Below are 27,875 nucleotides of genomic sequence, written 5' to 3' on the forward strand. Positions count from 1 at the left end.
AGGATCTCTTCCCCTCGTTGTACCTCAAATGTTTAAGTTTTAGTGAAAGTTGTGTTCTAAAAAGAATGTTCCAAAAAAATAAAGTTGATTAGATTATTTTGTACGCAATGATCAAAAGGCCATCTTCTGAAAACTGGTTATTCCACAGATAGTCCAAAGTTATATGGTCCATCTCTCACAATTTTTTTTTTCTATTATCACAAAAGTTGGTAAACTGATTTACAATAAAGAAAAAAAAAATCAAACTAATATAGTTATTACACGGAGTAGCACGATTCAGTTCAACGAAGTTGTGAACTTCAAATTTTCAGGTATACAACAGATCACAATTGAAAGCATAGAAGAAAAAGAAGAAGATCGAAGACCTTCAAGGATGTTGATCTACTTGAACAGGAAGGTTGTTCGTCCTGACCCTCCCGTAGTTCCTCATCCAAAGAACCACATAAAGAACAATCCCAGCAACAAATCCTATCGCAGCATTCGAGCCTAGAGATACAGCTGTACAAACAAGCATCACAAACGCATCACCCTTTGTGTTCATATCTCTAGCAGCCATTGCAAGCTCTATACCCGCGAACAGCAACAAAGCTCCAAGCACACCAACTGGAAACTTATCCATTATACCCACTAACGAACTTCCCAACACCAACCCCAACACCAATTTAGCTACTCCCAACAGCGCCACACACCCGCCACTCCTCCCACCGAACTTGTACTGCCCGGCTAACCCGCCGGCTCCATGACAAGTAGGCATCGCCCCAAACCAACACCCAACCATATTCATCAACCCAACCGTCATCGAAACCGATGTAGCCGAAAACTTCTTCTCGGGGAATAAATCATAAGAAAGCTTACACACGGCCACGACGGAGTTCAGAACAGAGAGAGGTAACTGCGGAATCGTCCCTTTCAAAAATCCGTTTTTCCAAGCTTCCTTGTTCATTCTAACTAACTTAATCTTCGACGGTCCAAACTTAATCTCATGCACAATACTTGGCTTCCTTATAAAAGCCAAAACAACACCCAACAAGAAAATCAACAGAGCAGATGGTACATTAGATACAACCTTCCTTATCGAAACCCTTCTTCTTCTAGAACCATCTCTCTCTTCCTCCTCTTCTTGTTCTTGCTCCCCATCTCCATTCACCAGAACTATAAAGAGAACACAAACCAAAGCCAACACCAAACCATCAAGCCCTAACCATGGCCTGTCGCCAACGCTTTTGGACTTCGAAAAGTTTTGTTCCTTCCTAATATACTTAACCGCAGACATCGCAAAGGCTAACCCCTGCGACAGCTGTATCCCTCTAACAACCGATAGAGGAATGACATTGAACACGAACTGCATCAAACCGGAGACCCCCAACACGAACAAGATCCCTCCGGTGCATATCCCGGCGGCCATGATCTCCGGTATACCGAACTCCTCCGCGGTCGACGAAATCGCCACGGCTGCGATTGACTTCATCGGTTGGACCGGCATCGGTACGCCGTAAACCGCTCCGGTTATGAAGTTGTAGATACCAGTGAATATCAGCGTTGTCCCTAAGTCCAAATCCTTAGCGAGGGTTAAGGCGAGGACGATTGGTATGTAGGTGCCGAGATCACCCATTGCACCGTTTATCTCGGCGAGCTTTGACCGGAAAACGAGGTTGGTCTTCAGTTTGTGGAATATTCCGGTGAACGGAGAACGTTTTGGGGTTTCGGGTGGACTAGTCCGTGACTGGGACTCCATTGTTGGTTAGGGCTTTTTTTTTTAGGAGTGCAACAAGTTTGAGTTTTGTATGTGTTGTACGTGATGTGTCTCTTTTTATACTATCTAAGCGTTGACTATTAAATTACAAATTGATGCATTTATATAATTATATATAATTATATAAATGAAACTAAAAAAAAAACTTGAGAATGACAGCACCAGATACGTACTGTCTGTGCAACATTATGTTTAAGATTTATTTTTGTTGTCAAGTAATTTTTTTTAGCGAATTTAAGGGTTGTCACTGTTTTTGAAATCTTCAGCTAATTCAATGTTGCAGGTGTTTTCTAAAAGATGCTGTAGGTGCTATCTGAATGTCGAAGATATATTTTTCTGTACACATATGCTGGCATATCACTGTTTGTACCAAAAAAAACACAACTGTTAAATTTTGTAATCTATAACAATTCAGAGAACTAAATTTGTCTTTATACAAAACAAAAGAATTTGATAGCTTCTGAGTAAATAGCAATGAAGTTGAGCTTCAAGAACAAGATTTTGGTCCTTCTTAATCAAAACAATGAATTCATCTAAACTTATCGGTATTAGAGGTAGAATTGTTATCTTAGATTTGGTCCGATTCAAAATTCGCTATGGATTCACTCTGAAAATCTGAGTGTCAAATCCGGATCACGTTAGTAAAATCTTAGATACATCAAAACCGCATGAATATCTTGATTTTCAAATCTAGATATTTTGATCCATTTTTGTAAATATACTAAAATTTTATTAATAACTATTTTATTATTTAAATATTTATATGTATGAAGTAAATTTTTATATAATATCCAGATTTTATTTATTAAATTATTTTGATACCTGCTAATATCCAGATTTAGAAGTAATATGACTTTAAAGCATTTTGAAGCCACGGATCCGTCGGATACATCATAATGATTTTTGTAATATTTCAGTTAACGTCCCTTGCGTGTGCATGTGTTAAACAAATGTCAACGATTATTAATGATAACATTAATTTTTATGTTTTAGTGCTTTAGATGTTAGCTGCTGAATAATTTAAGAATATAAGATGAATGTTATATCTAAATTATACTAATGTTTCCAAGAGTCAGTCTAGTTATTTTACTTAGAGATTATTTAAGAACATGCCCCTTCTCTTGGTGTCTGTCTCTACACAAAGACGTCTCTTGGAGGCATTTTACTATTCGAAGCGGAAGATTATTGTAACTTTTTGTTGATGGTGTATCTTAACTGGATGGATTGATAAGATATTTGGAGGAAAGCAGAAAATTAATTAATGAAGAATATCGGTGAACGCACTATCTTGGGAGACGGGAGGTCAATAGATGTCGATGCTTTTGGACCGTTTAATTTGGGACTTTAGGAGCACTCCAGTTCTCACTATATGATTCCATTTCACTTATTAGTACTTATTTTTTATGTCGAGACACTTGTTCACAGTACACACGATACGCTAGGCTTTTATGAATACGATATTTGTACTGTGTCGTCTTAAGAATTGCACAAAAATCCTGAATTTACAAATAACGAACAAACATAACTTTTTAATCTTTAATTTATTGTCTTGTCTTTAAATCTATTGTCTTCTCGAAGTATGAGGAATTTTGTGATGCAGAAATTTTTTTTAATAGCAATCTTTAATCAGTACAAATTATCTTTAAACTTAAAGATTTTAATAGTTTTATCAGAGTTTTTCTTATAAATAGTTTTTATTCCTGAAAAATTGCTAGAAAAAAGGCGTACAGATAAATTTTTGGAAAGTTTGATTTATTCAAGTATATAATATATATTTGTCGAAAAAAGTATATAATATATATGTCATATGGCATACTATACATGTACTTCGGTTAAGTTTTGAAACATACCACTTGGAAGAAAAACGTAGTTGGGCTTACAGAAAATAGATATGATTTAATTTGCGCCTCAACTAAAGGTTTTGCTTTTAAACCTAGCCATCCAAGTCCAAGCCCGCCTTCATTAGAGATTTAGAGCACCTCCAATGGTGTACCCACCATTGGAATCCTTAACAATAGATAATTAATTTTTTTTTTTTGAATAGTTAAGGACTCTAATCACAAATGTTACTCCAATAGTGTATCTGTTATGGAATCCTTAGAAAGAAACAAATGAGTTTCCGAACCATTACAAGCGTGAGAAGAAAAAACAAAGCTGGACTTAACTGGTAGTAACCATCATCAGGTTTAATGGAGACTTCAAAGTTCATCAAATCATCTTTGCCATTGGGAAAAGATATCGTGCAAGAGGTTGGAAGGTTCAGCTCTGATATATCTACAACAAATTAAAAAAAAAAATCAAAACTTTGAGTAGAGAGCATAAGAAAGAAGGAAAGAAAGATAAAAAGGGATATAAAGAAAATCTTTGTGAAGACGAAGTTCACCAGCAGATTGCTTCTTAACGGAAGCCCCTCCTCCTCCTCCTCCTCTGCTAGCGTTCTGAGCTTGTTCTCTTTGCTTTTCCTTTACTTTAAACAACCCAATCATTGCTTCTTCTTATAACCTAACCTCTTTGAGAAACTCTTCTTACACAACAGCTGTCACAAATCATTATTAGATCAACTGATTCTTAATGTGATGTTTGATCAAAACAAGGTCAAGATTCAAAGTGGGGAAACCTATCAGACTTTCAGAAGATCCCTAAAACAAAACTCAGAAATGAAAACTTCATTAAAGCTTGAAAATGGAGGAAGAAGATGGCTTACAACAAGTTGATAAATTCGATACGTAAAACGATGATCGGAAGAGATTACGAGTGGATCAAAGGTCACCGACTCTATCTCTCTCACTCACCGGATTCTTGTCCTCGGAAGCTAGACGACGAGGAATGTTGTTTGAATCTTCTCCTATCGCCGAATCTCCTTTGATATCGCCAGAGCTTTTTTTTTCGGGATGGAAAAAGAAAATGATTTTTTTTCCCCACACGCGAAGGTCACCCTCACCCCTCGCCTATCAGCTGTTGCCATGCACGTAAGGATTAAGTCCTTAAACTCCTTGTCTAAGGACTCTTTCTTAGCTAAAGAAAAAATAAAACTATTATTATATTCAGATTTACCTAGGATTCCGCGCTAAGTTTCACTTACGTTCCAGCGTTGCGGATGGTCTTATATAATGATAAACTTCATGACATCAACAAAGAAAATATCAAAGCAACCATAACTATCACTTCATGCCCAACAATTAAAGAGAAAAACACTAAACAAAAAGAGATAGATATGAATCATATGATGTAGCGATACTCGAAATACCCAAGAGCATAAACTCATACAGCTAAACTGGCTCTAGAAAAGGTTTAAGTCCACCAACAGATGTATAAAATGAAATCTGAACAGAAAATAATCAAAACGATCGAACTTTAGAATACCTAAAGATCATCTCGAGAGATCGGAAAAGATTCCTCCTTAGCATGCTGCTCCTTAGCAAGCTGCTCCTTGGCAAGCTTCTCTTTAGCGAGCTTCTTCGCCTCCTTAGCATACTTCTCCTCGAAAAAGCATTTCTCGTGGGGGATAGCAAGGAGGTAAGAGAAAGCCATGCCTCCAAAGCAGATATGAAGGAGAGGATTGACGGAGCTAGTCTGGATGTATCTGTCGTTGGTAGTTATCGAGACCTTTCATCACATAGGTCTTCACGCTCTCCATTGAATACGTCGACTTGATATAGGCGGGAAGCTCCTTCACCTTCTTCCCTTTGATCTTACTGTAAAACCTCCTCATCCACGTCATCGCCATTTTGATCTTCCTCTGTTTCGTCTGAATTTGTTTTGCGCAACGTGACAGAACACACAAAAGATGGTTTTTGTTTTGATTATAATTCAAAAAAAAAATTCTTGCAATAATTCGATTTATTTTCAAACTAATATGTATTAGTTTAGTAAGTTTGATCATAATTCAATTTGATTTTTTTTCCTTGCAATAGTTGGATTTATTTCCAAACCAATAAGTATCAGTTTAGTAAGTTGACAATAATTCAATTTTTTCATATTAGTTCCATTTATTTCCAAACCGATATGTAGTTGTTTAGAGCATCTCCAAAAAAAACTCTATAATTTCAAATATAAAGTTTTTTGCTCTCCGAAAATAAATTTCAAAACTTCAAATTTAGAGTTTTAAAAATTGAAACTTCAAATTTAGAGTTTTAAAAATTAAAACTTCATATTTGGAGTTTCACTACTTAAAACTCTAAATTTGAAGTTTCATCTTTTTATTTATATTTTGGTTCTTATAATTAATTATACATCACATTTATGATTCTTAAGTATTTTTTCATTCATCTTTTTAATATAATTTTTTTGTATATCTTAAATATTTCAAATTTATTTTTTATAAATTTAATAATTACAAAAAGACTTAATAGTTTTCTTTTAAAAAGATACATGAAGAAATATAGTCTAGTAAATTTGCTCTGTAACTTCTAAAATATTGTCTAAAAAAATTTTGCGTAGCTAAATTGGAGCACTAAAAAAAAAATTTATGTAATAATGTGGTATTTTGCTTGTAGTTTAATATTTAATTATGTATTTTTATTTCTGTTTATAATTTTATATTTTAGTGTAAAATTTTATTTGTTAATATTAATATAATAATTTTATATATGTGCTAGTTATTTATAAAAGTTTTATGAATTTATATTAATTATGACATATATAAAGATTATAGTGTAAATAACAAATAATTTTGAAACTAAATTGAAATTTTACTATTGGAGAAAAACATCTTAAAACTTTATAACTTTATAAAATCTATAAATAACATAGAGTCTTTTCTGGAACTCTTAATGAGTTTGATTGTAAGTTTGTAACACTACAACCGAACTCATTTTTGTTTCTTTTTAAATTATAATTCGATTTTGTTCGAAATTGAAACGGCCGAACCGGTTATAACCGCTTATTATTAGGTTTGGTTATTCCATGTACGGATCGATTCAGACAACTCGTTTGCATCGCCTTCCTCTCAGTCAGTCGTCACTCGTCAGCACACCTAAAGGGAAAGACGGAGAGTGACGTAAACACGACCGGTTGATAGGCACGGTTTCAACTCCGCCGCCGGTGACATAAGCAAAAAGATATCTCAGAATCTACCGTTGCCCTTTTCAGAAAGATCCTCACTTTCTGTGGGTTTTCACCTTCCTCAATCAGTCATTGCTTCACTTCACTCCAATCAATCTTCAACCCCCTCTCTCTTTACTCTCTTCCAGGTTTGCTTGTCTGAATTTAGCAAGTGTCTGTAACTTGTCTGAATCAGTAGTGATTGCTTAACTTGATTAGTTTAATCTTCGATCTGTTTCGTTATCTTTCAATCAAAAGTCAAACACTTTGTCTGAATTTAGCAAGTGTCTGTAATAATGTGTAAGCGTTGATTCAGGTCTTTGTCACTGTAGGATGTTAATGATGGGAAAATTAGGAACCATGATCCACACCGGTAGATTCCTTCTCCGCCGCTTCTCAGAACCTCCACCAACTGTGACCCCAAGTCGCGTCTCCTTCCACCGTTACTACTCGTCAAAGTTCACCTCTCTCGTGTCTCCACGTGTCTCCCCATTTTCCTCTTTATTCAGACTTTCAGGTACCTCGTGGCTTCCTCGAACGTAGTGAAAGATTCAGTTTTATAATGTTAGATGATTGATTCTACTCTTGATATGTGTAGCATTAAGTAGCTCATCTTCAGCAACACCTAATACAAGAGTTCAAGTCGACTCCACAGAGCATGAAGTCGTGATCGCCTTGGGAAGCAACATCGGAAACAGGATGAACAACTTCAGAGAAGCCTTGCGGTTAATGAAACGTTACGGCATTCACCTAACCAGACACAGCTGCTTATACGAAACGGCTCCGGTTCACGTGACTGACCAACCAAGGTTCCTCAACGCTGCAGTGAGAGGCGTCACCAAGCTCCCACCTCACGAGCTTCTCACCGTTCTCAAAACCATCGAGAGAGACATGGGACGTACGGATGGTATACGTTACGGACCAAGACCACTCGACTTGGACATATTATTCTACGGGAAGATGAGAATCGCTTCTGATAAGCTCATCATACCGCACGAGAGGCTCTGGGAGAGGTCCTTTGTGTTAGCACCTTTGGTTGATTTGCTAGGAACAGCTGTTGATAATGACACGGTCGCGCACTGGCACTCGCTCGCGTTACATCCCGGTGGGATTCACCAAGCGTGGGAAAGACTAGGTGGAGAATCATTAGTTGGAGAGGACGGTATACAAAGAGTGTTACCAATAGGAGATGAGCTCTGGGATTTTACTAGCAGAACTCATGTGATGGGTATACTTAATCTCACTCCTGACAGCTTCAGCGACGGAGGACAGTTTCAGTCGTTAGAGAATGCAGTTTCTCGTGTCCGAGAAATGATCTCTGAAGGGGCTGATATAATCGATATCGGCGCGCAGTCTACGCGGCCGATGGCCACTAGAATTTCTAGTCAAGAAGAGTTGGAGAGACTACTACCGGTTCTAGAAGCTGTTCGCGGTATGCCAGAGATGGAGGGAAAGCTCATATCTATAGACACTTTCAACTCCGAGGTTGCTTCAGAAGCTATAAGCAAGGGAGCTGACATACTGAACGATGTATCTGCCGGAGCCTTAGACTCGAATATGCATAAGGTTGTTGCGGAGTCCGGGGTTCCTTATATGGCCATGCACATGAGAGGAGATCCATGTACAATGCAGAACGAAGAGAATCTGCAGTACAGTGATGTATGCAAGGACGTTGCTTCTGAGCTCTACACGCGAGTAAGGGATGCAGAGATCTCAGGGATTCCGGCTTGGAGGGTTATGATCGATCCAGGGATCGGGTTTTCAAAGAGAGTAGAACATAACTTAGATGTTATAACGGATATTCCGAAAATCCGGGAAGAGATGGCTAAGAGAAGCATAGGAGTGTCCCATGCTCCTATACTTATAGGACCTTCGAGGAAGAGATTCTTGGGAGACATTTGTGGGCGACCTGAGGCTGTTGACAGAGATGCTGCAACTGTTGCTTCTGTTACTGCTGGTATTTTAGGAGGTGCTAATATCATTAGAGTTCATAATGTTAAAGATAACGCAGATGCAGCAAAAGTATGTGACGCAATGCTGAGAAGAAGAGGAAGGTCAAAAGGATGATTAGAGGATATGATTATAACTTGTGTCAATTTGCTCAATGACCAAGTTTCAATGTTTCATTAAGAATATAGCTATACTAATCTTGTATTTAGGTTAGTAGATAAAAACACTGTTTTCCATTTTTTTTATCCTTCCAGCAATAAAGAGTTTGTTATATTGTTTGCCTAATCTTCACTCATTCATATAGCATACATATTATACCTTGGAGTTTGAAAGTGTCACTTATTAATATTTTAAACCTTGAAATTTTTTCATTAACACTTTTAATCTTCAAAGTGACATTTATATCATAAAAAATTTCTAAAATAAAAAATTGACATGTTAAACAGGTATGAAAATGATGTATCAGTTTTTTTTTCCAAAAATAATTAATTAATTAATAAAATAAACAAAAAATTAAATAAAATCAGAAATTTAAATAAAAATCAGAAAATTTAATAAAAACTCATAAATTAAAAAAAAAATCAGAAAATTAAAAATATTAGAAATTAATTAAATATTAGAAAATTCAAAATTCAAAAAATAAATGAGATCAAGTAACATTTCAAATCGGTAAAACATTTTTTTCTATCTCGGGACAAGATAAATGCAACATTTCGAATGGGTCAATGTATCTATTTTGATATTGTATTGACAAGATTTTGGATATATATTATGGTTGTTTATATGTATCCAAATGTATGATTTCTTTCAAAACACTGTCAAGTATTGTTGATGAGCAATAACATTTGTAATTTTGATTTGCTTTGATTCTTAGAAGTGACCATAATACTTTTCCAAAATATATGATCAGAGTCTTTTGAGATGGAAGACCAATACAAGAACATACTTGATTATGACAATTTTCATTAGAAAGATTTTATATTTATTTACTACTACAATTTATGTGTGCTACTAGTCCATGACGATTATCTTTCATTTGTTTACTAGTTGTCAACTTTGCAAGTAACAACTTGAAGGGATTAAACTACATCGATCAATGTTGATCATTCATTTAGGTTGAATGGCACTTTACTATAATGGCTGTCAAATGATCAAGACATTTTTCAAAAAAGAAGTATTATTGTATTATTATTTAACTGATACATCCATATGCACTGATTCTGAACATCTTTATGGTTTCCTCCATCCATAAAAGTTGGAAAACCGATAATGAATTACCTTGTGCTTTCAATCAATCTAGAGATGGTTAACCATATACATAATGGCAAGATTTTACAATGGCTAAATCAAGTTCTTGTCCATTAAATTTATCTGGTTGGTTGAGGTTAACTTCGTTTCAATTCGTTATTAAATCTTACCCAACAAAGAAAGGAAAATCTAAGAATTTTTTCAATGAAATGATAAAACAAGAACCACCTAAAGCGTTGACATATGCCATTAGTCATGATTCACAAAGATGCTTATTTGACTTTTGTTTATGTATAATGTAATTGTGTATATAACCAACATGGTTATACTATAACTTATATGGAGTGGAAGCTGATACGTGCATTAGCTGTCATTTTGATCTTGGCTAGTCTTTATATTTGCATTCGAGCGCATAGTCTATACCAAAGTAAATCTAATTCATTTGGTGATGATAATGACATGTATAACCCTTCTTTTTTGGATTTCTATCACAAGCTGTGTTTTTGTTCAAGCTCAAGACCAATCTGGTAAGCTGGTACTTAGAATCCTTTTTGCTTCTTCTAACATCTTATGTTCATGGTAGTGCTTTCATGTTCTGTGATTTTTTGTTTTGGTTCAGGTTTTATTAGTATCGATTGCGGGATACCAGATGATTCAAGCTACACTGATGAGAAAACAAACATGAAATACGTTTCGGATTTGGGTTATGTTGAGTCTGGAACAAGCCATAGCATAGTTTCAGACCTACAAACAACTTCTCTCGAAAGACAGTTCCAAAACGTGAGAAGCTTCCCTGAAGGCAAAAGAAACTGTTACAACATAAAGCCGCAACAAGGAATAGGTTTCAAGTATCTGATCAGAACCCGTTTCATGTATGGGAACTATGATAATATTAGTAGAACACCAGAGTTTGATCTTTATCTTGGAGTCAATCTATGGGAACCTGTTGTTCTTGTCAATGAAACGGCTATAGTAACCAAAGAGATCATTTATACTCTTCCTTCAGACCATATTCATGTCTGTGTTGTTGATAAAAACAAAGGAACTCCGTTTCTGTCTGTCTTGGAAGTAAGGTTTGTGAAGAACAACACGTACGACACTCCGTATGAAGCTCTTATGCTTGGTCGGAGATGGGACTTTGGCACAACAAGCAATCTCCAAGTCAGGTAAACATAGTCTTTAATTACTTTTTGGTTAATGTTTCATTTAGCTACTAATTAAACGTTATTTTTATAGGTACAAGGATGATTTTTATGATCGGATATGGATGCCTTATAAGTCTAACATGAAGATTTTGAATACATCCCTCACCATCGATGAAACTAACCACAACGGGTTCAGACCTGCGAGTATAGTCATGAGAACTGCGATATCACCAGGAAACGAAAGCAACCCGTTGACGCTTACATGGTCACCGGATGACCCGAGGTCGAAGTTTTACGTATACATGCATTTCGCTGAAGTTCAAAAGCTGCAAAGCAACGAGACAAGAGAGTTCGATATATACGTGAATGATGATCTGCTTGCCGAGAATTTCAGACCGTTTTACTTGTTCACAGACACACGCTCCACTCCAGAGCCTGTCGGGAGAACGAAGAATGAGATTGTCATAAGGAAAACAGATCTATCTACTCTTCCACCGATCATCAACGCTATTGAGATTTATCAGATCAATGAGTTCCTTCAGTTACCAACAGATCAACAAGATGGTAAGACTTCTTTTTGAACTTAAACAAGATATCCTCTTCTCTACTTAATATTTTGTTCTCTTTATATACAGTTTTGTGTTTTGTGTTTTTTTTTGTCTTAGTTGATACCATGATGAAGATTAAGATGAAGTATGGAGTGAAGAAGAAGAACTGGCAAGGAGATCCATGTGTTCCAGTGGACTATTCTTGGGAAGGTCTTGAATGTCTCCACAGTGATAACAATACTTCTCCAAGACTCATTTCTCTGTATGAATTTTTAAATAACACAAATGGTTTGTTCTAATATACTCTGTTTTGCTCTGTTCTGCTCTGCTCTCCTCTGCCCTGCTTTGCTCTGCTCTTTACTCTCCTCTTACATGTAAGCGTTGTGCTTTTCAGGAACTTAACCTCTAGTGCATTGACTGGAGAGATTGATCCAGCTTTCGCCAACCTAACATCAATAAACAAATTGTCTGTACTTCTTGTCTCTTAATAATTAACCTTGGTGAATTACATGGTATACAGACTTGTGACACAAGGAACTATCATTTGCAGGGACTTATCAAACAATAGCTTAACGGGAGAAGTACCTGACTTCCTCACCAGTTTAGTAAACTTGACTGTATTGTAAGTCTTGCAAACTATAGTGGTGAGATTTACAAAAGCAGTAGCGTTCTGTGACTTGCGAGTTTATACTGGTTTATGTATTCATATATATGTAGAAACTTGGAAGGAAACAAGTTAATTGGTTCCATTCCAGCCAAACTGTTGGAGAAATTAAAAGATGGGTCTCTTTCACTAAGGTAAGCACCTAAATATATATGAGGAAGGCCATTTCTCTCTAAAAGAATACTGACTGAAGTTTCAATGTTTTAATCTTTAGATATGGTGGAAACCCTGGCCTTTGTCAGTCTTCTTCATGTCAACCGACAACAAAGAAGAAGAAGAATGGTTATATCGTCCCATTAGTAGCATCAATCCTAGGACTGCTCGTTCTTTTGATCGTGTTAGCTTTATTATTTCATTTCAAGAGAAGATCTCGAAGAGGTGCAATCTCAAACAAAATGTCTACTAATGGTGTCAACACCGGACCACTGGACATCGCCAAAAGATACTTTAACTACTCAGAAGTTGTGGAAGTCACAAACAACTTCGAGAGAGTTCTTGGCAAAGGAGGCTTTGGTAAAGTGTACCATGGTGTCTTGAATGGAGATCAAGTGGCTGTCAAAGTACTTTCCGAAGAGTCTGCGCAAGGTTACAAAGAGTTTCGAGCTGAGGTCATTTCTCTAGTTAGTTTCATTATAAATTTAAATAGTTTCAAGTATCTTATACTAATATATAAACTCTCAGGTTGAGCTTCTGATGAGAGTCCATCACACAAACTTGACATCTCTTATAGGATACTGCAACGAAGACAACCACATGTCGCTAATCTACGAGTACATGGCTAATGGAAACTTAGGAGACTATTTGTCAGGTTAGTCTTTGGATAATTAGTTTCCAGCGTCTTAACTAAGTAACTAAACTTTGTTTTGTTTTTTTTCACTTTTTATAAAGGCAAAAGTTCATTAATATTGAGCTGGGAAGAGAGGTTACAGATATCACTAGATGCAGCACAGGGTCTAGAGTATCTCCATTATGGTTGCAAGCCTCCCATAGTTCACAGAGACGTGAAGCCGACTAACATCTTACTCAACGAGAAGCTCCAAGCCAAGATATCAGACTTTGGTCTATCTAGAAGCTTCCCGGTCGAAGGAACCAGTCAAGTCTCCACCGTTGTCGCTGGAACCATCGGTTACTTAGACCCCGAGTACTACACAACGAGACAAATGAACGAGAAGAGCGATGTCTACAGCTTCGGAGTGGTTCTTCTTGAAGTGGTAACTGGAAAACCGGCAATCTCACGTTCAAGAACACAGAGCGTACATCTAAGTGATGTGGTTGGTTCAATGCTCGCCAGTGGAGACATAAGAGGCATTGTGGATCAACGTTTGGGAGGTAGGTTTGAGGCTGGTTCGGCTTGGAAGATCACGGAAATAGCATTGGCTTGTGCCTCGGAGAGTTCTGCAAAGAGACCAACAATGAGTGAAGTTGTTATGGAGCTGAAGCAGAGTGTTGTTGGGAAGCTGAATGATCGAGATAGCCATAGGGATGATCCTGTAAGAATGGTTACGATGAATCTTGATACTGAAATGGTTCCTAAGGCAAGGTAAAGATGGATCTTGTGGATTGATTATGAAGAAACTCTACAGTTTACACATTGTTTTTTCTTTCACGTATACGTTTGAGGTTTTACAGTATGAAAGGTTTGTGAACTTTGTGTGTGTAAACTTAAGTTCAAATATATGCATGCTCTTTGTATCTCTTGTTCACAAACGTTTTAAAACGATTAACTATGCGTTAGACGTATACTACTATGATCATCATAATGATACGTTCAGGATTGGCCAATCATCATCCCATCATTAACATAGATTCATGTAGAATTTGGGCCAGAACAATATTTTTTGGGATATATTCAGGATTAGCCATGTACAGCAATAAGATTCTATATGAATCTATGATGATGATGCTAATGTCGAAAAAGGCATTGGACTTATACTTAGAGATGGCAAATAGGTTATCCCGCAGCGAGACTGACTTCAAGCGGGTCATGTAGGGTCAGGCCTGCGCGGGAAACGGTCTCCAGAATAGCTACCCAAATGCGTCCTGTAATATGTATAAGCCTTTGCGGATCGTCCCGCATGACAGGTGATAGTGCACACAGTAGGATGCTTTGCTTAGATTCATGTCGCTCAGCTGCTTCAGGACGCTTTAGGCCACTCCAGAACATGATTCAAGTTTGGAATTGAACTGGACATGATTCTTTTTTTTTTTTGAAAGAATTTTAAATTTTATTCACTTCAAAAAACCTTTGTACAACCTAATGCTAATTTGTGCAGAAAAGAAAGGACCTGCTGAATGTTCCTAAACAAAATTTAAGAGTTTATCTACTACCAAACCATATCTCCATGGCCTTTTCATATTTGTATTCAGCTTTCTTCCTCAAGGAGGAGATTCTGTTTCGAATCAATCTGTCCAAGAAGATGATAAGTCGAGCAGCAGCTTGTGGAGCTTCTCCAACTCTGCGCTTATTCCTCTCAAACCAAATGGCGTACAATGCTGCTTGGAAGCAGTATCGCAGGAGAAAGGTGTGTAGAAGATCACTAGAACCTATCACCAATCTTCGTATCAGAGTGTGCCAGTGAACAGAGGAACCCACACCATCCAACCTCCTGATCGTGCCTCTCCAAACTTCCGCTGAGAAGGAACACTCGAAAAATAGATGATCCCGAGTTTCCATGGCTGCGTTACATAGCCAGCAAGTGGAATTTGCCTGGGGGTTCCACTTGAGTAACCTATCGCCAGTCGATAACCTGTCATGGGCTGCTAACCAACTGAGGAAAGAGAACTTTGGAGTTGCTTCTTTGAACCAGATCCCCTTGAACCAAGAAACGCGCGGGCTTTGTACTCTTATTAAGTTCCATGTTTGAGCCGTTAAGAACTCAGTGCGGAACTCTCCATTTTCACGCATCCAAAGACAATTATCATCATTCTGAGACAGCCCCAACTCTTGGAGATTGAGGATCTCGCTTTCAATTTGCTTCAATACAGGGTTTCTCAGTCTGCGCCGTCGATAAGTATTCACTACGGTCTCAACTGTAGAATTCAAAGCAATACCCAGCCTCAACCCTCCATTAACTCCTATTAGGTCGATTAAGACTCCCAGCTGGGACCACTTATCCAACCAGAAAGATGTCCACATACCATTATTCACTTCCATTTTTGATAGATCCCTAGCCAAGGGTCTAAGCTTGAGAAGCTTCTTCCATATCCATGACCCTAGGGAGCTTGTTTCCTTGATGCTCCAAAAAGAACCTTGACGAATCAGATATCTGTGTATCCATTGGACCCACAGTGAAGATTTAGAGGAGAGAATACGCCAGATCAGTTTCAGGCATGAGACTTTATTGGCTTCTTCCAAGGATCTCAGCCCTAACCCTCCTTCTTCTTTCGGTTTACATACATCTGACCAAGCTATCTTTGCCTTTTGCGAGGATAAGACCGGACCAGACCAGAGGAATGCTGAGCAAAGGCTGTTGATCTCTTGAATACACTGTTTTGGTAGACGAAAAGCTGATATCCAAAAGTTTGTGATACTATATAGTACTGAACCAATTAACTGGAGACGACCGGCAAAGGAGAGATGTCGAGCCGTCCACGAGCTGATCTTGCTTCTAATTCTTGAGATCAATGGAGCATAGTCCGCAGCTGACATCCTCTTTGTTAGCAGAGGTAATCCAAGATACCGCACCGGTAGAGATCCAGCTTCAAAGGGGAATTGGTCCAATATATCATCACTATCATCCTCTTTAACCCCTGCCAAAAAAAGCGTAGATTTCTCTAAGCTGATACTCAAGCCGGAGAACTTAGCAAATTCTTTAAATACTTCCAAGATTCCCTCTATAGAACTCTTCTTGCCATCCGAGAACACAAGGACATCATCAGCGAAACACAAATGAGTCAATGTCAGATCCTTGCAGTACGGGTGATAGCCAAAACGCCCTTCTAATACCGCTTTGTTCAGTAACTTTGACAGAACTTGCATACACATAACGAACAGGAACGGTGAGAGGGAACACCCCTGACGCAACCCTCTTTTACTATTGAAGTAACCTGCTAACTCTCCATTAATTTGCACAGAAAAGGAGGCGAGCTGGGTGCATTTCTTAATCCACAATATGAACTTCTCCGGCAGACTCAAAGCTTCCAAAACCGATATTAAAAACGGCCATTGAACGGAGTCGAAAGCTTTGGAGATGTCAATCTTTACTGCACATCTCGATGACACTGATGGTTTATGATAGTTCTTCACCAGCTCTGAAGCGAGTAGAACGTTTTCCATAAGAAGCCTATCTCTAACAAACGCGGATTGGTTTGGAGATATGAAAGAAGGTAGTAATTTTTTCAAGCGGCTAGCCAATATTTTTGATATCACCTTGTAGATCACGTTGCAGCACGAAATAGGACGATAATCTTTCATGTACGTTGCTTCATCTTTCTTGGGGATAAGAGACAGGATAGTAGAGTTAATCCCCTTAGGGAGAAACCCTGTATCAAAGAAGGATTGAACTGCATTAACAAAATCACCTCCTGTGATGTCCCATGTAGCGCGAAAGAACTCCGAGGAAAATCCATCTGGACCCGGGGATTTCTCTGCAGCCATACCAAAGAGAACTTTCTTGATCGCCTCTGCAGACACCACCCCCAACAACATATTCTTATCTTCTTCCGAGCATTCATAATTCAGAAGATCTTTCAGCTCCGCAGTGCTGATGCCAGTGTAGTCCTGAGGAGAATGGTTCAAAAATTTGCTGAAGTAGTCAACCGCTTCTTTCTTTATGTCCTCCTGGTTATCAGCAATAGAACCATCCTCACGCTTTATCTCTCTAATCGAGTTCCTCACTTCCCGAACCCTCACAGCTCTGTGATAAGTCTTATTATTCCCATCTCCTATCTCCAACCAGAAAATCTTCGCTCTCTGGCTCAGAACCTTCTCTTCCACCCTAGATAGGAGGGTCCATCTAGAGAGAGCAGTTGATTCCCGCATCATATTAGCCTGCGAAGGCTCATCTAGGGTCTTGGTTTGAAGTTCACACAACGTGTTGTAAGCCTCTTTTGTCTTCTTAATAATATCCCCAAGTTTCTCCTTGCTGAGATTCTGCAACAAGGGTTTGAGAGCTTTCAGTTTCTTACCCAACCTGAATAGGGCAGAGGTAGAGTTGAACAACGGCTCTGTACTCAACCAAAAATCTCTGACCAACGGTAAAAACTCCGGCATGTCTGCCAATGCATTCACAAACTTGAAGGGCTTCTTCGGCTTCAGTCTATCTTGTTTTATTATGATCCGACACCTCTGGTGATCCGAGCACCCTCCAGCCTCGAAAACACAATAGGATTGAGGAAAAACCCGCATCCATTCTTCATTCATCAGTGATCTATCCAACTTCTTACATATAATGTCGTTGTCTCTTTTATTACTCCATGTAAATCTCGGTCCTTGGTACGACATGTCCACCAAACTGCAGTAATTCGTAACCTCCTGGAATTCTCTCATACCGGCAGCATCATAGTTTATGTCAAACCTAGAGTGCTCCACACCACTCAAAATCTCATTAAAATCGCCACAGACTAACCACGACCTCTTCTGAATTATAGGCGAGTCTTGATGAGACTTTATATCCCTCCAAAGCTCTTTCCTATTCTCCTCCAGGTTGTAGCCATAGACAAAAGAACAAAATACTTCATCCTCCATTCCCTCCAAAAGAACTGAAACCGTAATCATCTGAGCACTCTGAAAGCACGGAGTAACTCTCACCTTAGGACCCCATACTACCCAGATTCTGCCAAGACGATTATGGTCATAGTTTGTGATAGAAGACCAGCTAGGAAACACCTTCTCAAGAATTCTCTTAGCTCTGTTCTCCTTCACCCTTGTTTCTATCAAACATCCAAACTGAAACCCACACTTCTGAACCCAATTCTTCACCACCAGATGTTTTGAATTTTTGTTAAACCCTCTGATGTTCCAGAAGAATCCAGACATTAATTAGATCGAGGTTTCCTTTTATTCAGATCGCTAAGACTTGCATCTTGAGCTTTCTGAACAGACTTATCTCCCAAAATTTTGTGTTTCATCTTTGATTCCCTAGGTAAACTCTGACGAGGCATAACTCTTTCCTTCCCAGAAGAGTCTTCCACCATCATACCCTTCATACCCTCAAATTCCTCCTCTTTCTCTACTATTTCGCCTTCCTCCTCTGAGCTCAAAACCGCAAATCTTGAGTTGGTTAGAAGGGCATTTTGGCCAAACTCTAGTTCTCTCTTTTTTATAGGAGATCGGCTAGCTTTGCCCGGAGATACATCTAGCCACTCTCTTTCCTTATCTACTTCAGAGCTGTTATCACCCGACGAGTTTGTTGTCTCAGCGACTACATTCTCCACCGGCAAAATCCTTTGCTTAACCTCCATTGATACTTCCTCCAGCTTCTCAATATTACCATTCTCCTCATTCAATACAATTGGAGTCGCCTCCTCTGTATTCAAAACTAACTCCTTATTCACAACCCTTTCCTGATCCTGCGCCTGAGCCGGAACTACATCTAGCTCTAAAGTAGCAGTGACAACTTCCTCACTCCTTACACTTTGCTTCACCACTATCACTTCCTTTTCTTTCTGAATGACAATCTGCTCTCCTTTGTTCCCTGGGCACGCCTTGAGAGAATGCCCCCACTTTTCACATTTTGGACATTTGGTTGGTAGCCACGGGAATAAGTATTCCACCTCCACATCTTGTCCCTGAATATTGAAAACCAGCTTCTTTGGAAGGTCTGTCGTCAGATCAACCTTCATGAAGATCTTTGCCACCTCCAGATCCAGACAATGAGCAGTTTCCGGATGAAGCTTTACCGGGATACCAATAGGACTTGAGACAAAGCTCAATCCTTTCCACGAAAACATGTTAATAGGAACATTTTTTAGGTGAACCCACATAGGAATAGATTGTTTCGGAGCCTTCTCTTTCTCCACCACCGGGGACCATTTTGTCACCACCACCGGAATGCCTGCTAGGTTCCACATCCCCCGCCTAAGGATCCTGTTCCTATCAGCTTGGGTTGAAACCCTAAACTTCATCGATGTCGAGTTCACCTCAAACACATCAATCATTTGCTTTTTGTCGTTGATATTCCAGATTTTGTTTACTATGGCATGAATCTTTGCTATGTGAGGAGCGTCATCGAGAAATTTCCCGATTAGAAAGTCCTCCCAAAGCGGGGCTACATCCTTCGTAATCTCCTCCGGAACCACAACTGAGCCAATTCCATCCTTCATCAAAATCTCCACATCATACTTCTTCAGACAACGAGTACCTTGAACCGCACCAACCCAAGAGCCTTTCGGCCCTCCCAGACCCGAACCCACCGAAGCCGACACTCCTTGAGAATCAGGAGCATCCGCCTGAGAATCGCCTTCCTCTACCATCGGAACCCACCGCAGAAGACGGCGGCGTAAAACCCTACCGAGAACTAGAACCTTAAACCGAAATCGCCAAACCAGTCGCCAGAGCAAAACGGTGCGTTTCGAGGTGGAGACGTAAGACCTATTGAACTGGACATGATTCTCAGTCACTGTTTTGCTTATTTGTTATTCATAACACTTGTTTTTAATTAGTTTTGTCACACTCCAAACATATTAAAATACGTGAGTTCATAACCAATGAACCAGTGCATTATAGTTTGTTAAATCCAAAAATTATAAATCATAAGTTCATAACCAATGCTTTAATTTGTTGAATCCAAAATTAAATAAAACCAAACACCAAATCAAAGTTGTCAATCCGAAAAGTAAATAAAAAGAAAACACCAATTCAAAACAACAAATCACACTTTTAGTTATTCAACTTGATCACTAACAATCGATTCAAATGATGGGAGTGTCTCTTCTTCACCATTAACATCTCATGCTAGACAACACAATATTGGTGCTTTAAATTCAAACAAGCTGTTACTAACTTTGTATTGTCTGTAGTTTAACTTTGGAATGTATTCTTCTCTTTTTCATTCAGAAATATTGTTCGTCCATCATTTACAATCTTATAACAAATAAGAGGACAACATGTGTTAGTGATTGTTTAACACATTCACATCATCTTAAGAACAAGCATATATATAACTAGAGGCCACTGCCTAGAACTCACCAGCTACGCAAACGATGGACTGTATACTACTACTATCATCAGCAAACGTTAGTATCTTTTGCTAATCATCATCATCCGATCATTAACATTACTAATGATCATTGTAGTCCGAACTCTCAAATACTTGGCATAATAGGTCCTTCTTTGGGCCAAGTTCAAATGACAAATGAGGCTCAAATAACCACTCCCTTTAGTTAACCAAACCAATCTTCAAGTAGTCAGAATTTTTGTTTGGTACAAACAAAAATCGAAACCGGTTTGGATTGATAATTGGTAACCGGAACAAACCAATTAACTTCAAGACAAGGAGTTTGTGTGCAATTTACCATAAATGCAAAATAAATAGTCACGATTATTGGTGACGTGTCTATTTATTATTGGATAACATGACGAATGAGCAGAGCAATTCATCTCCTTGAGCGAGAATTTATCACAAAGGGGAAGCAACAACCGATTTTGATTTGGCGGATTCAAGAGAGAAAGAGCTTCTGCGTCGTCATCCTTTTGAGAATAATATGGCCGAAGAACCCCAGAAGTTGTCTTCTTCAGCGTCACAGCAACCAAAACCCGAAGATTCTGGGATCAAGCCTCAGGTTTGTGACTTGCTTTCGAATTTGTTGATTTGCGTCTTTTCACTTTGATTCTTCGAACAATTCATGCGTTTGATCTCGTGAATTGACTAATGATTTCAATTTCGTTTTCCAGAATCCAGATCGAGCTCCAATGTATCCACCAGGTCTTGTTCCCGGGTACGATGAACAAACGAACCGTGGAGCTGGGATCTATGCGGTTCCTGTGCATCAGTTTGGAGCTCTTCCCTCTAACTATCTTATCCCTCTCACTTACAATCTTCCCACGTAAGTACACCTTCCATTGGTTAGTTGATTTAGCTAGAATAATTAGCACAAGTTAAAAAAAAAAAAAAAAAAAAAAAAAAAAAAAAAAAATTAGCACAAGTTGATGATCCCCTTTGAATCCAAAACCATTGGTTAGGTGGTGTGTGACTCACATGAGAAAACTATAGGCTTGGTGTTGATGGTTTTTAAATTTGACATTTTGTTTAGAACTAGGCCGAGCAATGAGACTGAGGCTGGGGGAGAGAACCAAGCGCAAGCTGGACAGGGTCAGCAGCAGCAGCAACAGCCTGCGCAACAGAGGCAAGTTGTTGTTGTACGGAGATTCGAGATCGCCTTCCAGCTTGACATATTCCTCATTCTCAAGCTTGCTGCTGTCATCTTTCTGTTCAACCAAGATGGATCCAGACAGAGGCTCGCTGTCCTTGTGATTTTCGCTACCATCATTTACTTGTAAGACAAAACTCAACTTCTTGGTGGTGGTGTTTTAAGCTGATGTATGTATGTTTGGTGTGGACAGATACCAAACTGGAGCCCTTGCACCTTTTGTCCGATGGCTCTCACAAGGTATGCATAGAGCAGCTGTACCACCACCTCGACCTCAACCACCTCCTGCTGCTGCTGCTGCTGCCAGAGCTGATAATGATGATCCTGCAGCTGCAGTGCCACTAAACGAAGCTGTGGTTCCCGGTATTTCTAGTTTCCCATGATATTAACTGGAGCCATCAACTTATGTAGCAGCCATTTTGTTTTATTTTATTTTTCTTTTGTGCAGAGGGACAAGAGAATGAAGGCGGCGATAACGGGAACAGAGCAAACGCAAATGAAAATGTGGATGCAGGAAACCAAGGGAATCAGTGGTGGGGAATAGTGAAAGAGATTCAGATGATTGTTTTTGGCTTCATTACTTCACTTCTCCCTGGCTTTCACAACATAGATTAGACTCTTGTTTTCTTCTCATCTTCTGTCGTCTTTGATCTCGTATGTGAAAGTACAGAAAATAGTAAACTTTAAGACTCAAAACCTATGTGAGCTCTGTAGTTTTCTGCTTTTTACCAGAAGAATCAACAAAAATGTTCATCACATTTCCAACAAAAGATTACTGTTCTTCCAAAGCTCCTTGAGAACTGTTGACATGTGGCTATGACTTGTCCCTTTTCAAATACATTTTATAATAAGTTCATCAGTTTTTTTTCAGATACAATTATCATAAATATCTGCCAAAAATTAAACAACACAAATCTTTATTAGAATTAGAAAATTAGTATGAATAACTTAAAATATTTTAGTAGTATGATTTCAAATACATAATCTAATAATAGAAGAATTGATGAAATATATAACTGAATAAATTGAATACCCCACCTTAAATCTCGCCAACTGAAATGTTTTTCCTACATATAAGCAGTTTGCCTTTTATTGTTCAAAAGCAGATGAAGGTATCTTTATTTATACCATCTAATCTTAGACATTTACCGAGTTCTACATCAAAATGTCATGAAGATAAAGGGTATGCTGATAAGACATTTTCTTTTTATTTATTACGTGCTCTAAAAATACTTTACAAAAAATAGGATGTATGTACATATACAGAGGGCAGAACAAGAAGAATCAACAAAAATGTTTCTATCACATTTCCAACAAAAGATTACTGATCTTCCGAAGCTCCTTGAGAGCTGTCGTGGCTGTGACTTGTCCCTTTTCGACCAAGTTGGCCTTAGATATGTTCTCAACTAATCCTGCCTGAACCTGACCTCGTTCTTGCTGGAAAACAGACTCCATCACCTGTACATTTGGTCAAAAAAGTCATTAGAACGTTTCTCTTCTAAAAGAGTAGCTGAGAATGCGAGACTGAGTCTGTACCTGAATGTGTTCGAGCATGGAATTACCAAGGTTCTTCAATGTATTCATCATATTCTGGTCCGACTCCCCTTTGCTGCTCGAAGATGAAGCCTGTGGAGAAGAATGCGACTCAGAAGAGCTAACCAAATCGCTCTTACTACTTTCAACACCATTGGATCTTGTCTCCTCGCCAGTGAGGTTGCGTCCAAACTTCCAAAACCACTGGAACTTTCCTGGAAAAGGCTTATTACGCTCCTTACTCACGGCCACAGATTTATCTAAATCTGTGGTGTTCTCTTCGTCATTAGACTGAACTACCGGAAACTCAATGCTCGGTTGAGAGGAAACAGGAAGAGGCGAATCTACTGCGCTTGTTTCTTGATCTTCAACTTTCTCATTGGCAAACAGAATCGACCCGGTGCTGCTATCTGAATCATTCTCTATGGAGTTTGAATGTCTGAGTGGACTGTTGGGATCTGAGAAGACATCAGATGAAGTCTCCTCAACTGCTGTTATACTCTCTTCACCAGCAGATGCAAAATCCACATTTCTTTCCTCTGTTTCTTCAACTGCACCATCTTCATTGTTCACGGCATCTTCTCTATTAGCTTCATCGGTTTCTTGAACTGAACCATCTTCATTGTTCACAACCTCTTCTCTATTAGCTTCCTCGCTATCTTCATTGTTCACAACATCTACTCTATTAGCTACTGAGCTATCTTCATTGTTCACAGCAACTACTTCCTCAGGTTCAGAAACAACCTGCTTATTAAAATCTTCCAGCAAGTTCCGCGCCACTGATGCTAAACCACCTTTGCTCTCTGTCTTGCCGCTATGTGCAGGCTCAGACTCTGCTCTGAAAAGCCGTTTCACCTTAAACCATGACGCCTTCTTCTTCGGCGGTGGCGCTGAAGGACTCTGTTTCTCTTCCTCAGCCGTAAGTACTCTCCATTTCTCCTCCCAGTAACTCTGTGGAGTAATGATCAACGGAGATTTAGGAGAAGTGGAACCCGAAGGGAAGCTATTAGTCCTCGCAGGTATCGCAGGACTCACGCTCTGATCAAAGACGTTGTTCACAGACAAAGCTGATGCTCGCACATCCTCATCTAAAGCCAATGCTTGTAACGACTTAGCCTTCTCTATGACCTTCCTCACATCAATCTTCTCCGGGAGATTCAACAGTCTCTGGAGACAAGAAGCTGCGTTCTCAGTAGCGAGCAAGGAAGATCTCAAACACAAAATCATCGCCACCGCCATCCCGGAGATTAAAGCTCCACGTGGAGAATCAAAGATCATGAAGCTGTTGTTATCCTCGTCTCTTCTCGCAGTGTTATCAGCTGAGAAGATCTCATCCCATACAACCAACAGATCCTGAAGCAAAAACTCTCTCCCAAACAAAACTCTTAACCAACGAAGCCCAAAGTACTGAGGCTCAACTCCTAGCTCCACCAAATGGCTATGCAGAGACGAGTCAACAAACGACAAAAGATTGTAAAACGCAGTGCAGGCCTCGAGAACCGGAGGCAAACCAGTGTGGGAACCGCTAGCTGGAGAGTAAGCGAAGAATCCAGCCATCGAGACGCAACCGTTAGAACCACTCATGAGAGCGTCGAACATGCAGTAAGCGTCATGCTCCATGAACTTATCCGACAAGACAATCCCCAGCTCTCCTTCCGCTCCGTAAGCATCGCTGAGCATCACGATGGACTTGATCTCGGGATCCAGCTCGTCTAAGCTCACTATTTTCTTGGAGCTCCCGTGGATTCCACCGACCTCCTCGTCGTCGGCGAAACCCTCAAGAAGCTTCTTGAAGTCGAAGTTGTAAGTAACGTCTCTCTCCTCGAAAGATAAGCCGTCGAACTTGTCGGTGAAATGGTCTTCGTAGTGTTTACGCACTTCGGAGAGACGCTCAACGTCAACGTGGAGTACATAGAGAAGAGGAGCCAGAAGCTCGTGCATTCCTAAAACAACAAAAGAAAACGTCAGATCATTAAGTAACAAAGATCACTTCTTTATAAAGACACAAGCTATGTATGTTTATACCTTGTCGATAACCATACTCGGGATGTTTAAGGCACCACAAGAGTAAGATGCGTCTCAGCATCCCTTGACAACCAGGAGCTTGAAAGTACCTCCAGTGCTCAGGATATAGCCTTGATAAGTCTTGATCCAATGTTTTCTCTAGCTCAGCGTTGCGAAAGAACCTACCCCATGTACTATCTGCCATTACAGAAACGGTTCCATGTAAACACCAAAGAATCAAAACACAATGAACATAGAAACATTGAATCTCTTAATCTCTGTTACCTGGGTTTTGAGATAAGGGATTGTCTATGGAGAGATCAGGGGAGTTTCGTAGATCTTTAGACAAATGCGGATCTATCAAAAGCCGTCTCCTTAAAGACGCGTATCTAATCATCATCACAGAGGGAAACGATAAAAGAGGGAACTTTAGCAAACAGACAAGATTGTGTTCATTGATGAGTAATTAAAAATTTAACCTTCTGCGAGATTCGGCAGTTGCTTTGCGAAGATCATCGATGGAAGAAGCTTGGAAGGGGAGAACGCCGAGATTCACGCGCCACCGTACGCCTCTGAGATTGGCGAAACAGTGATCAGGTTCCGGCATAGATGGCTCGATCTCCGACGGAAACATAGGCGAGTTCTTCGTGTTTCGCACAAAATAGATGTTTATTCTTGGAGGAATATAAAGCGATTCCGATCAGATCGGAACTCAATAAGATAGGAGAGAGAGAGAGAGAGAATCAATTCTCTTTTTTGTTGTTGTTGTTAATCTCAGAGGAGCAGGAGGTTCTTCATTGATTTTCTCATGGTCTGTGAATAAATGAATAAAGAAGAGAATAGGAAGTTTGTTTGTTTTCGTGAGGAAAGCAAAACCAAAAAAGGTGACCTGTCGGAGCAAAGTGTTGGAGATGATGAACAAGCACCAGCTCAATCAATATACTACTCTTTTTTTTTATTTTCTTAAAATTATTTTTACTTGGTTATTGATGGGAATAGCCATCAAAAGAAAATAACCAAAATAATTCATTTTGCTTTAAAAATTTTAATATTTTTCCTCTTTCAAAATTTGAATATCATCAAAATTTTATTCCTCAATTTTAAATCTTAGGATATAAATATTATTTTACCTTTTAATAAAAAAAATATCATTTTTAATGACTACTTTTGTGAAAATAAACTAAAAAAGCTATCCTAAAAATTTATTATTCCATTTAATCTTTTTTGATCGGAATCCATTTGATCTCTTTGTATTATTTATACCAATAAAAATAATAATACTACTGTATGTATATTACGATTTGGTTTACTTCTACGTAATTCGGTTTTTCAATGATTGTAATTAACGACTCATTAATATCCTTTTGAATATTTTCATTCTTTCCATATTCAATAGTCGATTTATAGTTGACGAGTTCAAATTTTGAGTTTGAACTTTTTCATCTTAATCTAAAGATCTATCTAGAACAATTTTATAGTTTCTCATTCAAGATTTCTCTAACTTATGATATCTAAACAACTCTGGATCCGAGGAGAACCATAGCAATTTGATACGTTCATCATATATACTATAATATAATTTGTGTACCCAAAATCAAGTAGTAAATATGATTTTTGTTATCATTAATTAAAACGATCTATACATGTGCAGATAAGTCCAAATTAGTGTTTAGCGATGAAATTTTCATCGAGGGAGGAAGCAAAACGAAAGATTGATGACTTGCATATTCATTAGCTTTGTTTAACATTCAGATTCCAGAATAATGGGGTTTAACTATGTGAGGAAAAGGCATATTCCTCGAATTTCATATGTGGCGGCGCTAGCCACGGGATTATTACAATTTGCAAAAGAAAGTCATATCCAAGTAAGCCCTCACGACACGTCTCCATTGCTTGTCAATGTAGATAGACTTGGAACGTAAAATTTCTATGTGTAGGGTCTTAAGAGAGACAGACTAGGTTGGATTCATGTGAAACTATTTTGTAATTTACACGAACCTAAATTACATGAATGGATTGCACGTAATTTCGTATTCTATAGGGTTCTCAAAGTTTGTTGTCACTTAAAAGTTAAAACACAATTATAACACTCGTCAAATTTAAAACATGCTACACAATAATATATTTCAGCACTTCTAGTCGGTGAAATCAAAACACAAAAACATCATCAACTCATTTGATTTATGGACTATTAGTTTTTTTTTTGTAACAATGACGTGAGTTTAATCGCAAAGGACACAAATTACAAATATAAGCTCTTTTGTAACATCTGAAAAGAGAGTGGTAAAATCATATTTACTGATCCAGTCGCATTTTACCTAAATTTTTTTACAAAACTCGCGGTTCACTTTTTTCAAATAAAAAAAAAACTCGCGGATCACCAAAATCTATGTGGACCTTTGAGTAATTAGTCTTCGTCAATAACTCACATTCAATCGTAGAAAACAATAAAACACGACCACGCACCAAAATAGTACTTACCTATCATTTCCTTTTAGAATATTTAGTTTTCAGAGAATAAATAAGTTGGGAAATCTGTTTTTTTAGAGCCAAAAAAAGGTAACTATGTCCCTTTAGACTAATCTGTACTACTTTATGTCCTATTAAACTAATTTTTTCGAAAATGGCAATAATGCCCTTAAAATTGCAATTTTTTTAAAAAGATAAATAATGAGTTC

General features: G+C 38.5%; 5 protein-coding genes and 1 pseudogene across 5 annotated transcripts; 3 read left to right on the forward strand and 3 right to left on the reverse strand.

Annotated features, from left to right (window-relative positions):
• Positions 1-173: 173 nt before the first annotated feature.
• Positions 174-1,778, reverse strand: LOC106372198 (molybdate transporter 1). Its single transcript, XM_013812362.3, has one exon. The coding sequence runs from the start codon at positions 1,733-1,735 to the stop codon at positions 368-370; it is 1,368 nt and encodes a 455-aa protein (XP_013667816.2). The 5' UTR covers positions 1,736-1,778; the 3' UTR covers positions 174-367.
• Positions 1,779-4,215: 2,437 nt separating this feature from the next.
• On the reverse strand, positions 4,216-5,789 carry LOC111199985 (annotated as a pseudogene).
• An 854-nt stretch (positions 5,790-6,643) lies between these two features.
• Positions 6,644-9,022, forward strand: LOC106390086 (folate synthesis bifunctional protein, mitochondrial-like). Its single transcript, XM_048781191.1, has 3 exons — positions 6,644-6,945; positions 7,129-7,313; positions 7,395-9,022. Exons 2-3 carry the CDS (start codon positions 7,130-7,132, stop codon positions 8,861-8,863), a joined length of 1,653 nt encoding a protein of 550 aa, XP_048637148.1. The 5' UTR covers positions 6,644-6,945; position 7,129; the 3' UTR covers positions 8,864-9,022.
• Positions 9,023-9,155: 133 nt separating this feature from the next.
• On the forward strand, positions 9,156-14,075 carry LOC106372187 (senescence-induced receptor-like serine/threonine-protein kinase). Its single transcript, XM_013812351.3, has 10 exons — positions 9,156-10,521; positions 10,614-11,160; positions 11,231-11,703; positions 11,805-11,949; positions 12,082-12,153; positions 12,238-12,309; positions 12,405-12,485; positions 12,566-12,959; positions 13,033-13,159; positions 13,240-14,075. Exons 1-10 carry the CDS (start codon positions 10,443-10,445, stop codon positions 13,893-13,895), a joined length of 2,646 nt encoding a protein of 881 aa, XP_013667805.2. The 5' UTR covers positions 9,156-10,442; the 3' UTR covers positions 13,896-14,075.
• A 6,745-nt stretch (positions 14,076-20,820) lies between these two features.
• Positions 20,821-22,418, forward strand: BNAA01G06990D. The gene is made up of 5 exons (XM_013830404.3): positions 20,821-21,072; positions 21,185-21,336; positions 21,544-21,786; positions 21,854-22,023; positions 22,109-22,418. Exons 1-5 carry the CDS (start codon positions 20,995-20,997, stop codon positions 22,273-22,275), a joined length of 810 nt encoding a protein of 269 aa, XP_013685858.2. The 5' UTR covers positions 20,821-20,994; the 3' UTR covers positions 22,276-22,418.
• Positions 22,419-22,846: 428 nt separating this feature from the next.
• LOC106389914 (TBC1 domain family member 5 homolog A) lies at positions 22,847-26,111 on the reverse strand. The gene is made up of 5 exons (XM_013830298.3): positions 25,677-26,111; positions 25,483-25,586; positions 25,219-25,395; positions 23,197-25,136; positions 22,847-23,118 (listed from the first exon to the last, which is right to left on the reverse strand). Exons 1-5 carry the CDS (start codon positions 25,829-25,831, stop codon positions 22,963-22,965), a joined length of 2,532 nt encoding a protein of 843 aa, XP_013685752.2. The 5' UTR covers positions 25,832-26,111; the 3' UTR covers positions 22,847-22,962.
• Between the last annotated feature and the right edge of the window lie 1,764 nt (positions 26,112-27,875).

Source organism: Brassica napus, chromosome A1 (assembly GCF_020379485.1).
Source record: "Brassica napus cultivar Da-Ae chromosome A1, Da-Ae, whole genome shotgun sequence".
In the NCBI taxonomy this organism is placed as follows: Eukaryota; Viridiplantae; Streptophyta; class Magnoliopsida; order Brassicales; family Brassicaceae; genus Brassica; species Brassica napus.